Source organism: Chelon labrosus, assembly GCF_963514085.1.
Source record: "Chelon labrosus genome assembly, chromosome: 19".
Classification (NCBI taxonomy): domain Eukaryota; kingdom Metazoa; phylum Chordata; class Actinopteri; order Mugiliformes; family Mugilidae; genus Chelon; species Chelon labrosus.
Genome location: NC_140352.1, coordinates 61,011 through 80,702, shown reverse-complemented (window position 1 = coordinate 80,702; position 19,692 = coordinate 61,011). Strand labels below are relative to the sequence as shown.

The window sequence follows — 19,692 nt, the reverse complement described above, 5'->3', positions numbered from 1 at the left end:
CCATTATAACTGTGTTTAAAACATGAGCCATAAAAATGTCTGCCTCCCCCTCCTTGCTGCTGTTTTACGTTTGGCTAGAGTTATTGCATTCTTTCACATTCTCCCCAAAATGATCCAAATTTCAATTTAAAAATGTTTGAATTCACTTTATTTTGGTTTCCTCTAGCTACAGTGGCTTGCAAAAGTATTCATACCCTTTGAACTGTTCTACATTTTGTCACATTACGACCACAAACAAATAGATTTTGTTGGAATTTTATGAGAAAGACCAACACAATGCGGCACACAATTGTGAAGCACAAAGAAAATTATACATGATTTTATTTTATTTATTTTTTTTTACAATTAAAAAACTGAAAAGTGCGGTGTGCAAAAGTATTCAGCCCCTGAGTCAATGCTTTGTGGAACCGCCTTTTGCTGCAATTACAGTTGCAAGTCTTTTGAGGTATGTTTCTACTTTCTACCAGCCTTGCACATCTAGAGACTGCAAATTTTGCCCATTCTTCTTTGCAAAACACCTCAGACAGTCAGCTCAGTCAGATTAGATGGAGAGCGTTCGCGAACGTCGTCGTCCTCCTGAAAGGTGAACCTCTGCCCCACTCTCAAGTCTTTTGCAGACTCCAACAGGTTTTCTTCCAAGATTGCTCTGTATTTGGCTCCATCCATCTTCGCATCAACTGTGACAATCTTCCCTGTCCCTGCCGAAGAGAAGCACCCCCAGAGCATAATGCTGCCACCACCATGTTTGACAGGGGGGATGGTGTGTTCAGAGTAATGTGCAGTGTTAGTTTTCCGGCACACATAACGTTTTGCATTTAGGCCAAAAAGTTCAATTTTGGGCTCATCTGACCAGAGTACCTTCTTCCAGATGTTTGGGTTAGGGTTAGATTTGTGCAGTGCACGACTAATAGTTGTCCTGTGGACAGATTCCCTCACCTGAGCTGTGGACCTCTGCAGTTCGTCCAGAGTCACCATGGGCCTCTTGGCTGCATCTCTGATCAATGCTCTCCTTGTTCAGCCTGTAAGTTTAGGTGGACAGCTGTGTCTTGGTAGGTTTGCAGTTGTGCCATACTCTTTCCATTTCCGGATGATGGATTGAACAGAGCTCCATGAGATGTTCAAAGCTTGGGAAACCTTTTTATAGCCTAACCCTGCTTTAAACTTCTCTGCAACTTTATCCCTGACCTGTCTGGTGTGTTCCTTGGACTTCATGATGCTGTTTGTTCCCCAGTATTCTTTTAACAAACCTCTGAGGCCGTCACAAAACAGCTGTGTTTGTACTGAGATTAGATTACACACAGGTGGACTCTATTTAGTCATTAGGTCAACATTCGATCATTCAGCAATCATCAGGTGACTTCTGAAGGCAATTGGTTGCACTCAGAGAAAAGGGGGTTGAATACTTTTGCACACCGCACTTTTCAGTTTTTTATTTGTAAAAAAAAAAATTAAAATCATGTTATCATGTTTGTGGTCATAATGTCACAAAATGTGGAAAAGTTCAAGGGGTATGAATACTTTTGCAAGCCACTGTATAACAGTAATGACAGAATAAGGAAATTGCAGGAGTCTTGGTCCTGTTTAGAGGAAGGAAATAAATAAATAAGTACAAAGACAATCTGCATCTACATGATGATGATTTACTTTTATTTCAAATTTTCTTTCTTCCTCATATAAAACAGTTGTTTTTATTTCCACAGTTAAAGTGCTTCAGTGAAATCAAACTAAGAATAACTGACAGAGTCTGACAGAGGCTTTAGGCTAGCCTGAAACATAACAGCAGGTGGTCTACAAACAACAATCGACTTCACAAGGTAAAGTTCACACTTCATCTTTACTAACAGTGACATAAAAACACTGGTCATGTTCAGAGCTGTAACCTCAGCCATGAATTAGTGAGGACATTTTGATTTAGTGCTGTCATCAGTCACAAAAACACGTCTGAACGTTTTACATTTCTGTTCTGATCAAACAAATGCAGACATTCCAAGTTCAGTGTTTCTCTCATAAAGAATGACTCAGTATTTGTCTCTTTTATTTCACACAGTTTGAGATTCAATGCCTCTGGTTTCCTGTTTGCAGGGATAATATGAGACAGACTGTCTAAGACTGGTCAGCTGGGAGATGTGAAGAACCTCCTTCCTGGCTCTGGTCGACCTCTGAGGACAGAAAACAATCCAACACAGGAGACGATCAAGAGGAATGACAGCGACCTTCACTCAGATGTAGAAATGAATCCTGAACCTAAACAAAGTCATTTAAAAGTCTCCCTCTCATTCATTCATTTGTTTGTTGTTCTGGTCTTTTTGTCCTATTATTAGGTTCTTATGAGTAACTCAGCTTACAGGTTTTGGGAGGTCGACTTAAAGAAACTGCAGCGAAGGATGTCATATAATAGTGTATTTTAGAAATGTAACTTGCAGCCTCATTAGAGGTCGATTTATCTTTGTTGTCATAGTAACGGTCTACTGTCAGAGTTAGAGGACGTGTTGAGGTCTTACGTGGTGCTGAAAGCATTTCCCAGGTTCCTGATTCTTCCTCTCAGAGATCCTCCACTGGGAGTTTTGTAGTAGCTGTTCAACTCTGGAGACGTCAGTGGCTTAAACAACCGACCTGAAGGAAAATAAAACACTTTAGAAATGAAATGTAATGCTCGTTGTGTTCTCACAATAAGGCCAGTTCTTTTGACAGAGATGTGAAATATCTCTGGAACTACTTAGTTTCTCTGATGTCTCAACAAGTTTGAGGATTCTGGAAAAATATCCAGAGCAGCAGAAATTATTTTTAAGCTCAACATTAAAGAAAAAAACAGCCATTAGAGCTGCTGGACTACAAACCATATCCATCATCCTGGTTGATCTTTGCAGTGGAGGACGAGGTCTGATCCGTCTGGATGGACAGGACTCGTCTCCAATAGTCTTCAGGTAGAGACAACAGGCGGCAGACTACCTGATCAACCAATATGAACACTGACACTAAATGACGCTGATGTGAGAAACTGTCCTCACACTGGTGAACATTTCAGAAGATGCTGACCTTTGGCTGAGTGTTTGTGTCTTTCATGATGGTTGTTGGAGATGGCTCAGACATCCCATGACCCACGATGGTCGGTCCAAAGACCCGGGCCAAATTATTCTGGTCCATCTGGCATTGGGGACTCCCCATCACCCTGGACAATGAGGGAAAACCATGGACATAAACCACAAGACCATCACAAAGAACCAAGACCACCACAGAAACCCTGCTTGGTCTCTGTGACAGCTGCTAAATGAAGAGCCAGTTCATTGTCAGCTCATCTGTGGTCAGCTTGCTCTTACTTGTGTAAGTGAAGCATGAGGAAGGCCAGAGTGTCTCTGTTGGCCTTTGGCAGCTCTGCTATGGCCTGATATATGATGGCTGAGCTGTTGTCCTTGTCAGCCAGCTCTGAAACACAGACGGTAGCATTAAGAGCTGAGGCTGATCCTAGACCTCTTTTTGATGAGTTTATTTTTCATGACGGATCAGAACATGCTGGGATGTGGCTGTGTCCAGTATCCATACCTGAAGCCTCCATGAAGGTCCTGTGTAGCCTGAAGGTGATCAGAGGCTCCTTCAGTTTCCTCAGGAAGTCTTTCAGGAGTCCACAGACCACGTGGATGTCTTGGACTTTACTGAGCATCAGAGCAGGTTTCCCCTGAAGGAATCGATCCCTGAGCTCCTTCACCAGACGCTCACCTCCAGGAACTCTGTAGAGACCTCTCTGCAGACGGAGACAAACAAGTAAGACAACTTATTATTGACAGAAGCTCAACTTGACTAATTCATTCGTCTGAACAACAACCAAACAAACCAGTTACCGCTGATTGAAATGTTTTGACTTTTACTTGACTGAGACCTCAGCTCACCTCCTGCAGCCCCCTCCTCTCAATCTCTGCCACACAGTCCACAATCAGCAGAGGCACTCTGGGATGACTCACTGGTGCAAAACCCTCCAATGAGTCCTGAACAGTAGCAGAGCTTCATTCAAAAAAGCATGAGTTGTACTGACATGACTCCCACGCTGCTCCTCCTTCTCTCTTTTCGTCTCGACCAGAACTTTCCTCCATATTAGCTGCTTCTGTTCAAGGTCTCTACCACTAAAGGATTTGTTTTACCACCATTTGGTGAACAACCCTGGCTTCTGTAGAATATCTTGAGACAATCTGGATGATTTCTGGTGTTGTATAAATAAAGTTGGACTGAAAAGAATGACTGGGTATCGATGAATACAGAAGTCTATGTCTCTATCTTATCCCATCGTGTTCCAGCATAAGCTGAAGATTTTCCCGCTCTGGCTAATGGACATCAATGAGACTTTCTGAAACTCAGCACAACTGTTGTTTTACAGTGAAAGGAGAAGTGGTCAACCTTAGTGTTTCATCTCCCGTCACACTGAAGCCTCATTAACACTGACTGATTGAGTTTCCAGGTTCTGACCTGAGCTGTTCATTTAGTTTTAACGTCAGATCTGAACCCTTTATTTTTACGTGTTCAAGACTAAATAACTGAGAACGTAATCACTAGATAAATAATAATGATTGATAATCAGTAGCAGCAGTAAAAGCTAAAAGCAGCAGAATCATGCACGCATCAACTACAACAACAACCATCAGTGGATCCAAAAACTTCATCAGGTTCTGCAGCAACGTTTTTTGGAGATTTATTCTGATGGACACCAACCACTGATACCCTCAGGATATTCAGACTGAAGAAGACTTTGTCTCAATGAGAAAGAAGCTAAACTGAAATACCGTCTGAGCTGTACATCCTGGCATGGCGTTGGAGGGCGAGCATCTGTCGCTGAATTTCAGTTTACACTCTGGATGAGCGACCACGCGACAGTTCCTGCACTTCACCGCCATCTTCCCAAAGCGAATCCTCTTCCCACATGGTAGGCATGTCTCTGGTCGAATCACCTGGAGGGAGGCAGTGTGTTACTCTGTCAGTCTGACTGTGGTTTCAACGTCAGTATCTAGGTGGTGGTACCGTTTTAGACAGAAACATGTGTTTGAGGATTTTCTGAACTCTGCCGGTGTAAACTGGTCTCTTCTCCACGACCGGTTCAAGTTCAGGTTCAGGCTCCACCACAGTGTCATTGCAGGGGAACCACACTGAGGTTTGGTCTGAGGAACAGAGGACAACATCTCATAACGTTAGTTTTCTTTCCTCTCCAGATTTTGGGTTAGTGTTAGAGAGCAGCAGCCACAATCAGGAAATTCAATTTAATTCAATTTTATTTATATAGCGTCAATAACAACACAAATCGTCTCAAGACGCTTTACAAAAACCCGGCCTGAAACCCCCAGAGCAGCCTGAAGGCGACGGTGGCAGGAAAAACTCCCTTTTAACAGGAAGAAACATTGAACAGAACCCAGCTCATATGGAGGAACCATCTGCCTAAGGCCACATGACGTTCCAAGTCAAAGGTCAGCCATCAAACATGACAGAGGGACTGAAATAAGAGAATATTTAAAACATAATTTAAACATATGGATCAGGTAATCAGTGTCATTTAATGGGGAAACTTCTGATAAACTATTGACTGAACCATGGCTGCAGCCTATAAATAAGTCAGTTTAAAAGAATCATAGTAATCATCACCGGCTGAGGAGGAGGAGAGGCAGCAATCTCTCCTAAACAAAGCTTTAACTCATTCGAAAGTCTTACTCTTAGTCTCTCATCAAAAACAGAGAAACCCTTCTTGTTATTGTGTTATCGGCCAGCTGCCTCTTGCTCTTGAGTTTGTACTGTAGTAACGATCAGACGTTAACAGCGATGCTGATTCATGAGTTACATAAACCAAGACAGATTCTATTTAGAGTTGAGCAGAGTTCCCAATAAACCTCTAAAACAGTAAAAACTGTGATGACCAAAACTCTTTTAAGGTTTATTAAGGTCCAGATGAAAGAGAATAAAAGTTTTTGACTGATGATTTCACTTTCCTGACAACTGACCCCGTTAAAAGGACTGAAGAGGTTTTTCTCTAGTGTACTGTCACCTCTGTTTGTATGTGTATGGTTTAGGTATTCTGATTTGAATTGTATAAATATAACTCAACAGAGCGGTTTGATTTCCTCACCTCCTCCTCCCCCGACTGAAACAGCACACTCCTGGGTGACGGTTCGCGTCGCGTTTTCGGGGGTGTCTTGTGTAATTCCCACCACCATGCGGATCTGACCTCCAGTCTCAGGAGTCACCACCGACGCCTTCACTATCGTCTCCACTTCCTGAGACAAACACAACTTCAGAGTCTTCAGTTTACACAGATTTCCATCTGCTGGATGTTTAAGCTTCATCTGGTCGAAATCACAGCAGAGCTGGTGGTTGGTTTCCTGACTGTATGTATGTATTAACGGTTCATGTCCAGTTTGTCATTATTCATTATGTCAGACGATGAGCAACGTGATCACTGAAAGTAGCTTCACACAGATGAACCAGGCTTCATTTCATTATTGTGTTATCACTACAGCAAGTAACATACACAGCATTAGTAAGGTTAGCAGTCTGTTCAGATTCCCAGACAAGCTGAAGCAGAGTTCCTCTGGACCGATTGTTCCTTAGAGTCAAGTGTGTGTTTCCAACCTCACAGAACATTTCTTAGAACAGATGTGTAAATGGAAATCATACAAAGTGTGTGATGTTAGTCATTGTTGTTCTCTTCACCTTCTCTATAGTTTTTCTGTCCAGCTCTGAAGACGAGTTTCCTCCTCGGCCTCGCTTCGCAACTGAAAGGCCGATGACTGGCCCCAACGATGACCGCTGCAGAGGAGCAACAAAGCAACGGAACCCAGAGCAATGGAGCACCAGAGAAACAAAGCAACAGGGCAACAGAACTTGTGGTCACCTCTCAGTTATATGAAATGTATCAAAATCTCTATTGTTGCCGTCATCAGTCATCAACTCTCAACATAAACCTTGAACAGTTTGTCCTAGCAACACTGCAGATTGTCATAAACATAGTTTCACCACTTACCCTCTTCTCTCTGACTCGAGATCTCAGTGGTTTAATCACAGTTGTGTCCAAGTCCTGAAACCATGAAAACATAAATCATTAGTCAGTAAGTTTCCTCAGTTAACAAAGAGTCTGTGGGAGGAACAGGTTAGTTTGTTGTATCACATGTCATTTTATACACGGTAGAACAATCTATTGATCCATCAAAGAACTTCCAGACGTATGAACGGTTTGAACTGAAACAAAGCTGCAATGAAACCATCTGTTTATTTATTCTGTACCTCTTCAATGAGGCAGAATTTATTTCCTGATTTAGACGTTTAGATTCTTTTACTGAGGCTGTTCCTGGTGGATCACTGAGTATTGCCAAGACTTAATCTAATCTGTTTTAAAATTATTTTATTTTATTTATTTATTTGATAGGGACAGTGCACATTAATGAACATCTATTCAGACAGCAATAGATAAATATATATATTATAAATATGCCGGATTATAGCAACAATGCTAATTTGCATCTACAGTCCCTAGGCAGGTAACACAAAAAACATGATAAGACATAGGACAGGACAATAGATCCCAATAAGAGCACATCACCAGACAGGACATTACTAAGAAGATAAAAGTCAGTGGTCACAAGACTGGTTTGCTTTCAGCCACTGCTTGAGGTGACTTTCGAAGGTTTGTAATGACACTTATGGAGAGAGGAAGACTGTTCCAGATCTGACTGGTCTTTACAGAAAGATCATTTTGTCCAAAGGCTGTTTTTCTGTGTGGGACGTCCCAGTCCCCTCTAGAGGAGGCCCTGGTCCTGAGACTGCTGTGAGCCCTTTTTTTTAAGAAAGTCAGACATGGGAGGTGGGGCAAGTCCATGCAACACCTTGTACATCAAACAAGCACATCTCATATTTCTACAAATCGAGTATGAGCTCAATGACCATCAAGAATCTACAACGCTACACACTGCTCAAAAATAATGAGTTTTTAATCAGAGTTTAGCATCAAGTCAATGAATCTTCTGGGATATTAATCTAAAGTCTAGAGTATGAAGTGCATCATGTTCATACCACGTCATCATCTGTCCGGTCGTAGCTGATGTCAGAATGAGACAGGAAGGACGACTCATCAATCACCGATAATCTGAGAGAATAAGGTTTTAAACAGTGTCAGCCATCAAAACCTTGTTAACGTATCACATTCATTCATTCACACTCTCCTCCTGGAAAATGACTGGAGTCTCACCCTCAACCTTTGCAGCATTGTGATTGGCTGGAGTCTCACCCTAAAACTTTGGAGTGCTGTGATTGGGTGGAGCCTCACCGCTTGCTGCTCCTGTGCAGAGTTACATTTGCTCCTTTGTGTTCAAACGTGGCCAGGAGAGATTTCTGCTCATCGTTCAGACAGGCGCTGGATTTACTGTCGTGGACCAGGATGTCACACATCAGCTGCATCTGTCTCTGCTGTGAACACAGACACAAGGCCGTCAGAACCCTCTGCAGGACGCACCAGAAAAAACCCAACCACTGCTAGACTTCAGATCTAACCCTGAAACTCACACCTGCAGAGCTGGAATTGATTTCCTGCTGTTTGAACATTTCATTCAACAAAGATGAATCAGTGTCTTAAAGTTCTTTAAGACACTTGCTCATCATCATCATTCTCTGCTTTCTTTCCCTTTGAAAACCACCTTCCATTTTTGATTCTGGGCCTCACCAGGTACTGGTAGTCTGCTTCCATCTTGTAGCGTTTCTTCATCTCCACATCCAGCTGGTTTCTGGCGTGTTTCAGTTTAACCTCCAGAGCAGCTTTGGCCACATCAGACTTCACCAGCATCTCTTTGTACTTCTTCAGCTCCAGCTCGGCATGCAGCCATCTTTTTCTGACCGTCTCAAAGTTTTTCAACACCTCTACAAACTCTGAGAGAAAGCAGAGAAAGAGTGGATTAGTGGAGGAGGAGACAGAACAGTCATATAGTGTTTAATCAGAGCTGGTCCGTCTCACCCAGCTCAGTATTCACACTGTTTTCCTCAATGTTGATCCTCTGGAGACACAGAGCCAGCAACTCCTCCACGATGAGCCGAGACTCCCCCATGACCGCCCAGACCGACACCCACTTCCCGTCACTGACAAGTCCTCCGAGTCTTTTCATTAAACGGTAGAAATGAGTTAAACTCCTTCACAGTGAAACCCAGTGATGGACACTATGACCATTACACAGAGCGTTTCATGTTCAACCAGATATCAATTGGGATCCACACAGTCACTGTGTGATTTAATGTCATTAATGAAATGTAGAATTCTACTATTTACTTAAACATAGATCTGTATTCCAGATGTTTTCTGTAAAATACATATATATCCAGGTGTTTCCTATTAATTAAAGATATATATATATAAGTGTTTCCTATTAAATAAAGATATATATATATATATATATATATATATATAAGTGTTTCCTGTTATATATATATATATATGTATATATATATAGGTGTTTCCTGTTAAATGCATGTCCAGGTGTTTCCTATTAATTAGTGCCGTGAATGAGAAGAAGAGGAAAACAAACTAGAATCGTTCTGATTATGTTTCAGGTTATTTTGTTGTTGAGCTCAATTTCCAATAGAACTTTAAATCGTTCAAACATTTTGACGACTGTTTTTGCCTGAACTCACCTGAGAACAACTCGCGCCCCGTTAACCGAAGCCCTGGATAATCTGTGTTCCACCGTGGCCCGAACAGAACCTACCAACAGTTTGGTTCAAAGTCTTCTTCGTGGTGTTGACAGCTGGTCTCCAGCATATTGGTCCTTGACCGCCACCTTCCGGTCAAACATCAGCTGTTTATCCACGTGCGACCACGTGACCTCACCTGCTTCCTGCTCCCTTTAACAGCTGAGCTCAGGTAACGGGATTTTTGATTTTTTATTGAAAGTCCAGGGACACAGAAAGTCTGAGTGGATTTAAACATATAAGTAAACTATAGATAAAATAATGAATCAACCAGGAGAAATGCTTCTGCTTCCTGACACCCTCTAGTTTTACTTTCTGTCTCCTGTCTTCTCTTTCCTCTTTAGGAAAGAGAAGTTTATCCATCTGTTACCATGATTTTCTCTCCTGATTGTTCTACAATATTCTTTCTGGTTCTCTGTTTATTCAGAACCATTTTGTTTCCAGTGTCCACTGCCCCTGTTCTGCATCTACAAACTGAAACAGAACAGGAAACTCTGGTCTAAAAAACCTCATCTGAACTAAGATGATGGAAATATTAAACCATGTCATATCACCAAATCATAATCTGTGTGGTTAGTGGTAGTAGCTGGTCAAAGGAAACTCAGAGGATCCTGTCTTTTTTTTTAAGACTTTGAGGACAGATGATGTACTGACACTCTTTGTTTTGTCTTCTCTTTATTCATGCAGCTCTCATCACAACTGGAAACAGTTTTACATTCACCACAGAAAAAACAATAACAGATGCGCTGTCGCTATAGTAACACTCATGTACATGTTGTCATGTCTGCATCACTGTGTACAGAGACACAACAACTGGGACAGAAACAATTCATCTTGCAGGAACACAACCATCATGTTAAACACCACCTTCAACCAGCTGCTGCTGCTGCGTCACTTCAGTAAAATCTGTCTCAACATGTGACTCTGATCACCATAGAAACAGCTCGGTACCAACATGGCCGCTGTGGTCTGCATCCACTACGATCATTGATGCTAACATTGCTAGGATACAAAAACTGTAAAAATACAAAATGATCACAAATTTATTACAAATCAAACACACTGTTAAAAATCATCACAGGTCACAGGAAGCAGTCGGGTCAGAGGTCATGGTAGATGTTAACCCTTTGACAGCAGCATCAGGTCATGGATGTACCAACCAGTGGAGGTTTGTTGTTCAGGGCCTTCTGGTGTCAAGCAGTATAAAACAACACTGATGTGGACTCAGGATGAGGTTAGTTGGAAAACTTCTACTCACTTTAAAACAATCTTTAAAGCTTTAACAGTAACTGATCACATGCTGACAGATGGCTTCCTCTTTCTTATTTCTTTTATTTTGTGAGTTTACATTAATTGCTAATCATGACAGATCCATGGTAACCCTAATGAGCATGTGCAGTCGAGGTGAATGGAGGGAAGTTCCAAATTCATTAAAGTCATTAAAATACATCCATGATCAGAGCAAACTGTTGTTTGTGTTAGATATTTCAGATTGTTGACCTGTTAGGGCTCAAAGGATTGGAGGACTGAAGGGGTTAAAGTGGTTAAATGGGATAAAGGGGTTAAAAGGATTGAAGGGATTACAGGAGATGAAGGTGTTTAAGAGGTTGAAAGGACGGTAGGTGTTTAAGAGGTCTAAAGGATTGAAGGGATTACAGGAGATGAAGTTGTTTAAGAGGTTGAAAGGACGGTAGGTGTTTAAGGGGTTGAAGGGAATGTAGGGGTTGAATGGGTTGGAGGGATTGAAGGGTTTGAAAAGGTTGAAGATTTTGCTACTTGCAGGCTACCACTGGATTTATTAACACCTTCCACAGAGACAGGAAGGCTAATGGTGTCAGTCTGTTATCAATGTTATCACTTCAAAGGCTGATCATCCACTTCATTAATGGCTATCAGATCATGTTCAGCTTGATCAGACCAAGACCTAAGCACGTCAGAACAGAGTGGATTTATTTTAGTGGTTGAACACAACAGATCAGATTCTGGACACTATGGATTCAATTTACAATTATGTGCTCAGCTGTCAATAAGAAACACCTGGAAACATCTGGAAGCCACCAACCAGAGCAGGTCAAAGAACGCCTGGTGTCTGGTGGTTATCTAGGTATGTTCTGATGAACATGCCTGTGTTCCAACAGCAATCAGAGAACACTATGGCAAACAGGAAGTAAGTTCTCTGTTCCTGGTATGTCTAACTGTTTCTATCATAGCTAAGAAAAGGGATGAGTTTCAGGACGGATGAGAAGATCTTGGAGTTCTTCAATTGGTTCCTAAGTTTCAACAACCCTGTTGCATTGTGTCTAATACTTGTTATCACATTAGGTTTCTGTTTGGCTGTTGCATGGTTGTAGTACCCACTAGTGTTCCATTGTTGTAGATAGAAGTTGGTGTCAGATATAGAGTTGTGGAAGGATTTTAACTAATTGTTGCTTTGTAGGGTTAAGTACTATTTGTAGTAACATTATTTTAGGGTTTGGTACTTGTGGACTTTTAGCTTAGCTACAGGGGTTGTTGTGGGGTTCAGTAGTTGTTGAAGTGTTAAGGTTACAGGCTTTGTACAGTCATATTAGGGGTTTATGTTAGCTTGAGGGTCACATTATGGTGTAGTACAGGGTTTAGTGTTTAAGTATTACAACTATAAGACGTAATACTAGTTGTAAAGTTGTGGTAAGACTCTACTTTATCTTGTACTAAAAGGGACACTTCAGTATTTTGTTAGACAAACTAAGGTTACATGTTGAAATATTGTTGCTTTAAGATAAAGATGTAATGTTGGACCGTCCACCAGGAGGCGCCACAATCCTCTGAGCAGAGCGACGAGGTATGTGGTCATCAATCTGAGTTCCTGGACAGAACAAGAACAAGAACAAGAAAAAGAAGAAGAATGAGAAAAAGAAGAAGAGTTTTTAGCTCTACTAACCACGCTAACCCTGCTACCTGCTGTGCTCAGGAGGGGCTGTTGGGTTAACTCAGAATGCACTTCCTGTCAGTCATTATTAATTGTTCAGATCATTGATCACTATTAACTGATCAGATCAGTGATCAGAATACTGCTGGAACAGGTGCTTGCCTACCTGCAAGGGTAAATCCTGATTGGTGAAGGTTCCGGGGGCCAGTCTGGGTCTTTGGACAGGGCGGGGGCCTGGTTGTTGGGGTGGGTGGGACTGATTTTGTCATACTGATGACATCGTGAACCGGACCATCATAGTTCCCACGAGGGACACCACGGGCCTCAGCCATCTGAAATGTTTTACATGTGTTTAGATTGACTAGTATCTTTGTGCACGGACATTTGGAGTTACCAAAATTATGTGACACATTTGTGTCCATTTTGGGACAAGTTTCTTTTCACAGTTTTCAGTTAAGTGTAGTGGTTGAGTTACCTTGCTGCGGGCTTTGATCCTCTTATAGACGGCGTCTGGAAAAGCCTTTCTAGGGACGAAGCGACCTAAACCTTCTGTCACATTGAGTTTTCCATCTTCCAGAACAACTCGACCAGCACTGATGACCACCGATGCCACACCTCGAAACTCCAAACCCTCCAGGATGTTAACTTCCACCGTCTGCACACAGGAGTGTGACGATGATCAGCTATGAGGATGACAATGGGCTTGGACATGGAAGGAGTTGACTGATACAGGATTATTGTTACCAAGTTGTGAGTCTTTGCAGAAACAGTTTGAGTTTCCTTCGGGTTCCAGATGACGATATCGGCGTCAGATCCAACAGCAATCCGTCCTGAACACAGAGATTATTAGTATGCTAATATGAAAACACTGTGGGTTCATCAACTCTAACATCGTTGCTGCAGGAGTTTGCATGAATGTCACGTGTCCTCTTTCATACAGTGAAGAAAGGATTCTACCAAACTGTCTCTATCTTCTCCTCAGTGTAACTGATTGATATGATACCTTTGCGTGGGTAAATGTTGAAGAGTTTTGCAGCATTGGTGCTTGTTACTGCAACAAAATCATTCTCATCCATCTTCCCTGTGGCCTGCAGAGACAAAGACAAAAATGGACATGTGAATGTCTTCCAGGAGAGACAGTCTGAAATGTCTTGTCCAATGTCTTTTGCACTGGCGGCACCAGAGATTTTCTGCTGCAGGTGCTATGCTAATTTTGGTGCGTTTCATTATGGAGGTCGCATCGGACCACCCTATACACACGTACAAGCCCGCATTAACGATACTGGTTCTGCGGTAATAATATAATTATTATTTTTTTTTATATGTAAAAGTATTCAACACAAGTAGGGTTGCCAACTCCCTGAAAAATAAATAAGGGACACCTCATTGTCCGCCCGACCCGGTTGCCTTCACCCATGCTGGCGTGGTGAAAATTTTTAGCCCTTATTTGTGTGTGTGAAATTATATTTTAACTATTTGACTCCAACCTGAATTGAATTAGATTCATATTTTTGAGTGATATGAACACATGCAAAACAAATTATTATTCAGCTATTTATTTTTAAAATAAAATAAAATAAATTTCTTTCTTAAACAGAAACCTGTCCTGCTGAACTTAAAACTGTATAAATTAATATAAAACAATAGAAAGCAGAACATTCCTCTTGTAATAGTGCAATAAGAAAAGTGACAACAGAAAGTGTGAGGAGAAGTTGTTGCTTTGTTGTCTTTCGGTATCTTCTTCTCAAGCAACAGTACCTCGACCAATGAAATGAGAGGGATTCCTGCTGTCAGCCGATTGGTCACAGAGCAGGAGACGGCCTGGGAATGAGTTTACCATAAATGTTCATATAAAGCGTCCTGTTATTCATTCATTCCATTGACATTTTACTCACTATTTTGGATTCTCACGGTAATACGGGACAAAGTGCGTCCTGTTTCAGCTCAATACGGGACGAGTACTTTTGTTTCTAAAGGGACGGTTAGCAACCCTAAATACAAGGGCTATAGATACAACATACATAAGCCTGCCAATGTAAACCTCTGAAAATAATAATTCACACAATTCTGTCACAGTCGAGCCCTGAAAAGTCTAAATGTAGATCATACCACAGCTCGGTCCCAGACCACTGACATCCTTTCCTCGATGCCGTTGGTGCCCTCTGGAATCAAAGTGAAATCATCTTTACCGATGGCTTTCTGGGCAGTGGAAAAACTGGCCTGAGCACTGGAAGTCACCTGAAGGTCTCCGCTGGAAAACACAACAACCTGTCAGGTTTTCCACCTACACCTGGGTCCTGGTTCAGATGTAGGAGATGAGCTGAAGGAGCTGAAGGAGGTGAGATTTACGTGATGCCTTAATTATTCCATGTCACTAATTGTATACCTTTCTCTTTCCCAAAGTTTCTGATCTTTCTGGGGAGGTGATTTCATGCTAGCCATGCTAACAGATGGAGTCATGCTAACAGGTGGATACTAACCATGCTAAGAGAGATGTCAGGTACTGTGGAGTTGAAGGGTCAGGGTTTATCGGTGGACTCATGACGAAGGCTGCGGCTGTAGCCCAATCTTTGGACCAATAGTGGGACCCGTCAGTGGCCAGACTGGCTGTAATTGGTTCCCCATACACCACGATACCTGAGACAGAAGATGTTCAAGCACCCATCCATTATCTATTAACCCTTATCCTTAGAGAGTGACACGGGTGGAGAGGCGGAGCTCAGCATTTTTACAGAAACAGGCTGAACCAAACTGGCACTAAGAGTGGAGCTTTGGGAGAAATGTTGGTGGTGATGGAGATGAGAATAAGGAGAAGACAATGATGTCACCTTTCTTCCTGGCTTTGGCAATGACATCACCAGCCGATTTGCTCATCACCTTGGTGATGTAGAGCGGGCAGTTGGCTTGTTTGGCGATGGTTATAGCCCGATACACTGCCTCCGTCTCCACCTTAGACACAGCATCATAAAACATCACACATTCAGGGAATCATTCTACTTTCTAAGATGTGAGCTTCTGTTAGTGTCTACTAGCTTCAGTTAGCCTCAGTTAGTTTGTTAGCTTTTGTTAGCTTTTCTTTTAGCCAGGTGACTCCAACTAAAGGTAACAGGCAGCAAAATCAAGACAGTAAGACTGGCAATAAATGGCCAACAGATTAAACTATTTTCTTACTAATCATCCTGCTGCTGTTTATTATTCTTCTATATTGATCAAGAAGTCTTCTTTAAGTGTCTTCACGTAAAAGTGAACAATCAGAGGAATTATTTCAGGGTCAAGGACATTTTGTTTTTAGACCCACGATGATCTTCACCAGCTTTTAGGCAGTATCACCGTGTGCCAGAACCAGGCTGGTGCTGCAGAGGTGATGCAGGTTGGGCTCAGGTGTACCTACTTCTTCAGGGTGAGATAAAACATGTCCTTCAGGTCCAGTGAGGCCGACGCTCAGAAGTTTCTTCTGCTCCTGAAACACACAACCGTTAAAACAAAAACACAGTAAACTTCCATTGAGGCTTTTCTCTGATTTCATTAAATGAATGAATTATTGTAAACATCCAGAACTCTCATCTCATTGGTCAGGGAGTATCACCTCATCAATGATGTCACCATTCTCAGCATGGACCTGAGCAACAGCTCCAAGATCCCGAAGGACCCCAAACGCCTCGTAGAGCTGATCCCATGAGAACAGGAAGCAGATTCAGTTACAAGAAGTGCAACAACAAACAAACAAACAAACAACACAATAACAACATGAGGCCAACCTGTGAGTCAGAGCTCTGGTATTTATCTTTGTAGGCCATGAAGAAGAGGAAGGAGTTCACACCTGAAACACAGTTAGTGTAGTTAATAGCTGTCTGATTGTTGATCAGTGGTTATTAACTGGTTGTTGATTGATGTTTGGTTGAACCTGACCTTTATCTTTGACGAGTGTCTCCAGCTCCTCATACAGCCCTTCGTGCCACCGAGTAATGTCCAGGTGGAGCGAGAAGTCACAGCACGCCCTCTGCTCTGCCGTCTCTTTCCACTGATCGAATGCTGACATTAAACTAGTCCCTGGCTCCACCAGCACATGGTCCACTGCCAACACAAGCAGTATTTTAGTGAAGGCTGTGTCTGAAACCTGCGGGATTATTGTTTAGAGATTAGTACTGACTGATGGTTGTAGTTCCTCCAGACAGGGCAGCTCTAGTTCCCTGGTAGAAGTCATCAGACGGATTCAGGCCCTTCTGCGGAGCGTGGAGATTGGTGTTGGCATCAATTCCTCCGGGGATCACCAGCTGACCGTATGCATCCACCGTCTTCACGCCAGACGGGACAATCAGGTTCTCACCGATCTGTCTGATTAGGACACGACAGGAAGTCTGGTCAAACTAAAAACAGCTCAACTGGAGGTCAGCTGTTTAATAAAAGATGAATCTGTGAGATGATTCAAGATATTTACTTGATGGTCCCATCCTCAACATAGACATCAGCGTAGAACGACTGGTCATCATTGACGATCTTTCCTCCTTTGATGATTAGACGGTCGCCCTGGAAGCAGGTGGACAGAGAGGATGCTGGATAAATCATTAATAAACAGACCGAACATTTAAAAAACTAAAAACCTTCTATTGGAGCAACAAAGAGTTGTCATCCTACAGCCATGAGTTACCGCAATACTACTACTAATAATAATACCACTTCTTAGAATAAGAATAAGATTAAGAATAAAAATAAGAATCTTCTCCAGGTGATGCGTCCATGTTGACAGGGATGGGGCCACCGGGGGGGCTGGGGGTGGCACCGGCTACCCCTGGAATCTAATTGGCCACCCTGTTGGCCACCCTCTCCAGAGATGTAAATCAGTTTGTTTGATTAGAGTTTAAAAACTTGAACCCTTTTGGACTATTACACAAAAATACAAGAAGGCCAGCTGTTGGACTATAAAGGAGAAAACAAGGTAAATAAACTGCCGTTTGTAATGTGTAGAGTTTAATGATTTACAAACACTGAAATTAAGTTGGTAAGTAAGTTGTACCCAATTAGTTTAGCATACTGACTTGAGGTGTGCAGGAACTAAAAGTTGAAAATAACAAAATAACCGTTACAGCAATCTCAAGCTGTCTTCTTTGTTTGCATTGTGTCTGAAATGAATATTTGATTTTTAAGACCTTTTCTACTCCCCCCCCCCCCCCCCCCCCCCACACACACACACACACACACACACACACACCCACACACACACACATACACACACACACACAGAAAAATAAATCGAGACACGCCCCTGCGTGTTGGAGAAATTGATGAAAGTGTTATCGATGTCCTTTATTAAATTCTATTTGTCTTTTTGTCCAGGTTCACCTGCTGGTAAGATGCTAGCTGGTTCAGTGTACCTGTAATTCCAGGTAGGCCTACAATAAACCGTGATGACCTTCAGAGTGAACAACTGACTGTTATTATGAAGCTTCACACTTACCGGCCGTTTTTACAGAACAGCTGTTTTTAGGTGTTCAGGTGTTCTGTGTAAAACTGAAACGTCTCAGCGGTCCTGAACGTAGCGCATCCTATCCACATCATCATCATCGTTCAGGTAAAATTCATCAATTAATCAATAAGCCTATCAATCACAGCAGCTACAGAACCCCTCCTCTGGCCCGGTACCCTGCTCTCATCCTTAGTTACTGAGGAAGAGCCGCAGCATCCCGCCTCACCGGCGTGGTCCTCCCGGTTCTTAGGTCTAGGTTCGGCTGGACCTACCGTGGGTCTCGGGGAGCTCTTCTTGGGCTGAAACGACATCCCGATTGATCCGTGATCGGCTGATTGATCCGTCTATGCACACGCACACGCTCAGCTATTGTTCCTGTCACCCCCTTAGTCAAGCTGCCGACAACACGTTCACTCAGCTTCCGGTAGGACTTACCAAAATAAAAGCCCCGGAGATGGTTTGAGTTTTTACCTCAGTGAAACCATTTTTTTTAATTATTTATAATTGATGACTGAGCTCAGAATCAATCACCATATATGCTGTTAAAAATAGCCAGAGACCATATTTAGATGATTAAATCTGCTAATTATATATGAACATAATAGATTATTATAGAATATTAACATAATAGATTACTGTAGAATATTAAATGTATGGAGGTCAGTGTGACCTAAAGATGTCAGTGCTGTAGTTCTCAGTAACATGATGGAGCTGTGTACAGTGCCAGTTTCTTTGCAGATGATTCTCTGATTTTTGTCTCCTGTCTGCAGACCTGATAATGAACTCAGACCTAAACTACCGGGACTCAAACCCATTACAGACTCAGAACAGATCAGCAGCTTGAAGCCAGAGCATCTCACAAACTCTCTGGAAAATCTTCAGAGGAACCAGAACGTCCAGAAGCTGATGGAGGATCTAAAAGTTTTTAGTTTGTTCAGAACCAGAACCTTCAGTTGAAAAGCTCCTCATGTGTCTATCAATGCTTCACCATAGATGACCAGTGGTTACTGGGAGGACTGGTTTGGGTTCGGAAGGAATAAATCAGTCTGACCTCAGACAAAACAAACACAGTTTAAACTGATTTAAATTAGTTTCAGCAAAATAATTAAATATTGCTCCTTGTGAGCTCTGTTAGAAAATGAACCTTCTTTGTTTCCAGCTATATAAACTATTTTTAAATTAAGGAACTGTTAAATCATTAGAACCTCTCTCCTGTTGTATTTTTCCTGGTTGGAGGGAAACACCACCGTCTGTCCTCCTCCTCTTGCTGCTTCTCCTTCATCGTCGATGTTGGTTCGGGTTTGAATGGTTCGACGTCTCTGTGTCTGCGGACTGAACGACTCAAAGTTCAGGGTCTTGTTCTCGAAGGCTCCTTCTACGTTACAGAACATCCCTCCATACTTCATCCGAGGACGAGGAGAGTCTGAGCCGAGCCGTGACAAAAGAGACGAACAGTCATCCTCCTGAGAAAACCTCCTCTCAGACATCATGGACAGAAGTGATCAGAGACAAGGACAAGAAATTGAAGAGGAGGAGGAGGAAGAGGAAAAGCAGGAAAGCGAGGAGGAGGAGGAAGACGAGGGAAAGGATTGGCCGGTGACCTCAGGCGTTGAATGAGGAA

The 19,692-nt window shown here is 42.3% G+C and overlaps 2 protein-coding genes across 5 annotated transcripts; both read right to left on the bottom strand.

The window, feature by feature from the left end:
- Nucleotides 1–446: 446 nt before the first annotated feature.
- LOC311504015 (rac GTPase-activating protein 1) lies at nt 447–9,697 on the bottom strand. Of its 4 annotated transcripts, none has more exons than XR_014699615.1 (17): nt 9,643–9,697; nt 8,972–9,111; nt 8,684–8,886; nt 8,291–8,430; nt 8,038–8,110; nt 6,992–7,045; nt 6,682–6,777; nt 6,098–6,245; nt 5,005–5,141; nt 4,770–4,934; nt 3,885–3,980; nt 3,541–3,739; nt 3,318–3,423; nt 3,037–3,169; nt 2,838–2,918; nt 2,502–2,613; nt 447–2,159 (listed from the first exon to the last, which is right to left on the bottom strand). XR_014699615.1 is itself a non-coding variant. In XM_084566958.1 (17 exons), the coding sequence occupies exons 2-17, from the start codon at nt 9,060–9,062 to the stop codon at nt 2,114–2,116; spliced, it is 1,911 nt and encodes a 636-aa protein (XP_084423084.1). In that variant the 5' UTR covers nt 9,063–9,111; nt 9,643–9,693; the 3' UTR covers nt 1,500–2,113. The 4 variants fall into 4 exon arrangements, 2 of the variants coding, with proteins under 2 accessions (XP_084423085.1, XP_084423084.1); XM_084566958.1 differs by having other exon boundaries at nt 1,500–2,159; nt 2,838–2,949; nt 9,643–9,693; XR_014699616.1 differs by lacking the exon at nt 2,838–2,918.
- Nucleotides 9,698–11,808: 2,111 nt separating this feature from the next.
- Nucleotides 11,809–19,558, bottom strand: dpysl4 (dihydropyrimidinase like 4; the record flags this gene model as incomplete). The annotated part of the gene is made up of 15 exons (XM_084568273.1): nt 11,809–12,544; nt 12,774–12,939; nt 13,083–13,262; nt 13,352–13,437; nt 13,611–13,695; nt 14,717–14,858; nt 15,088–15,244; nt 15,436–15,556; nt 15,999–16,067; nt 16,194–16,274; nt 16,366–16,427; nt 16,517–16,681; nt 16,758–16,942; nt 17,046–17,134; nt 19,277–19,558. The coding sequence occupies 15 exons, from the start codon at nt 19,556–19,558 to the stop codon at nt 12,453–12,455; spliced, it is 1,962 nt and encodes a 653-aa protein (XP_084424399.1). The 3' UTR covers nt 11,809–12,452.
- Between the last annotated feature and the right edge of the window lie 134 nt (nt 19,559–19,692).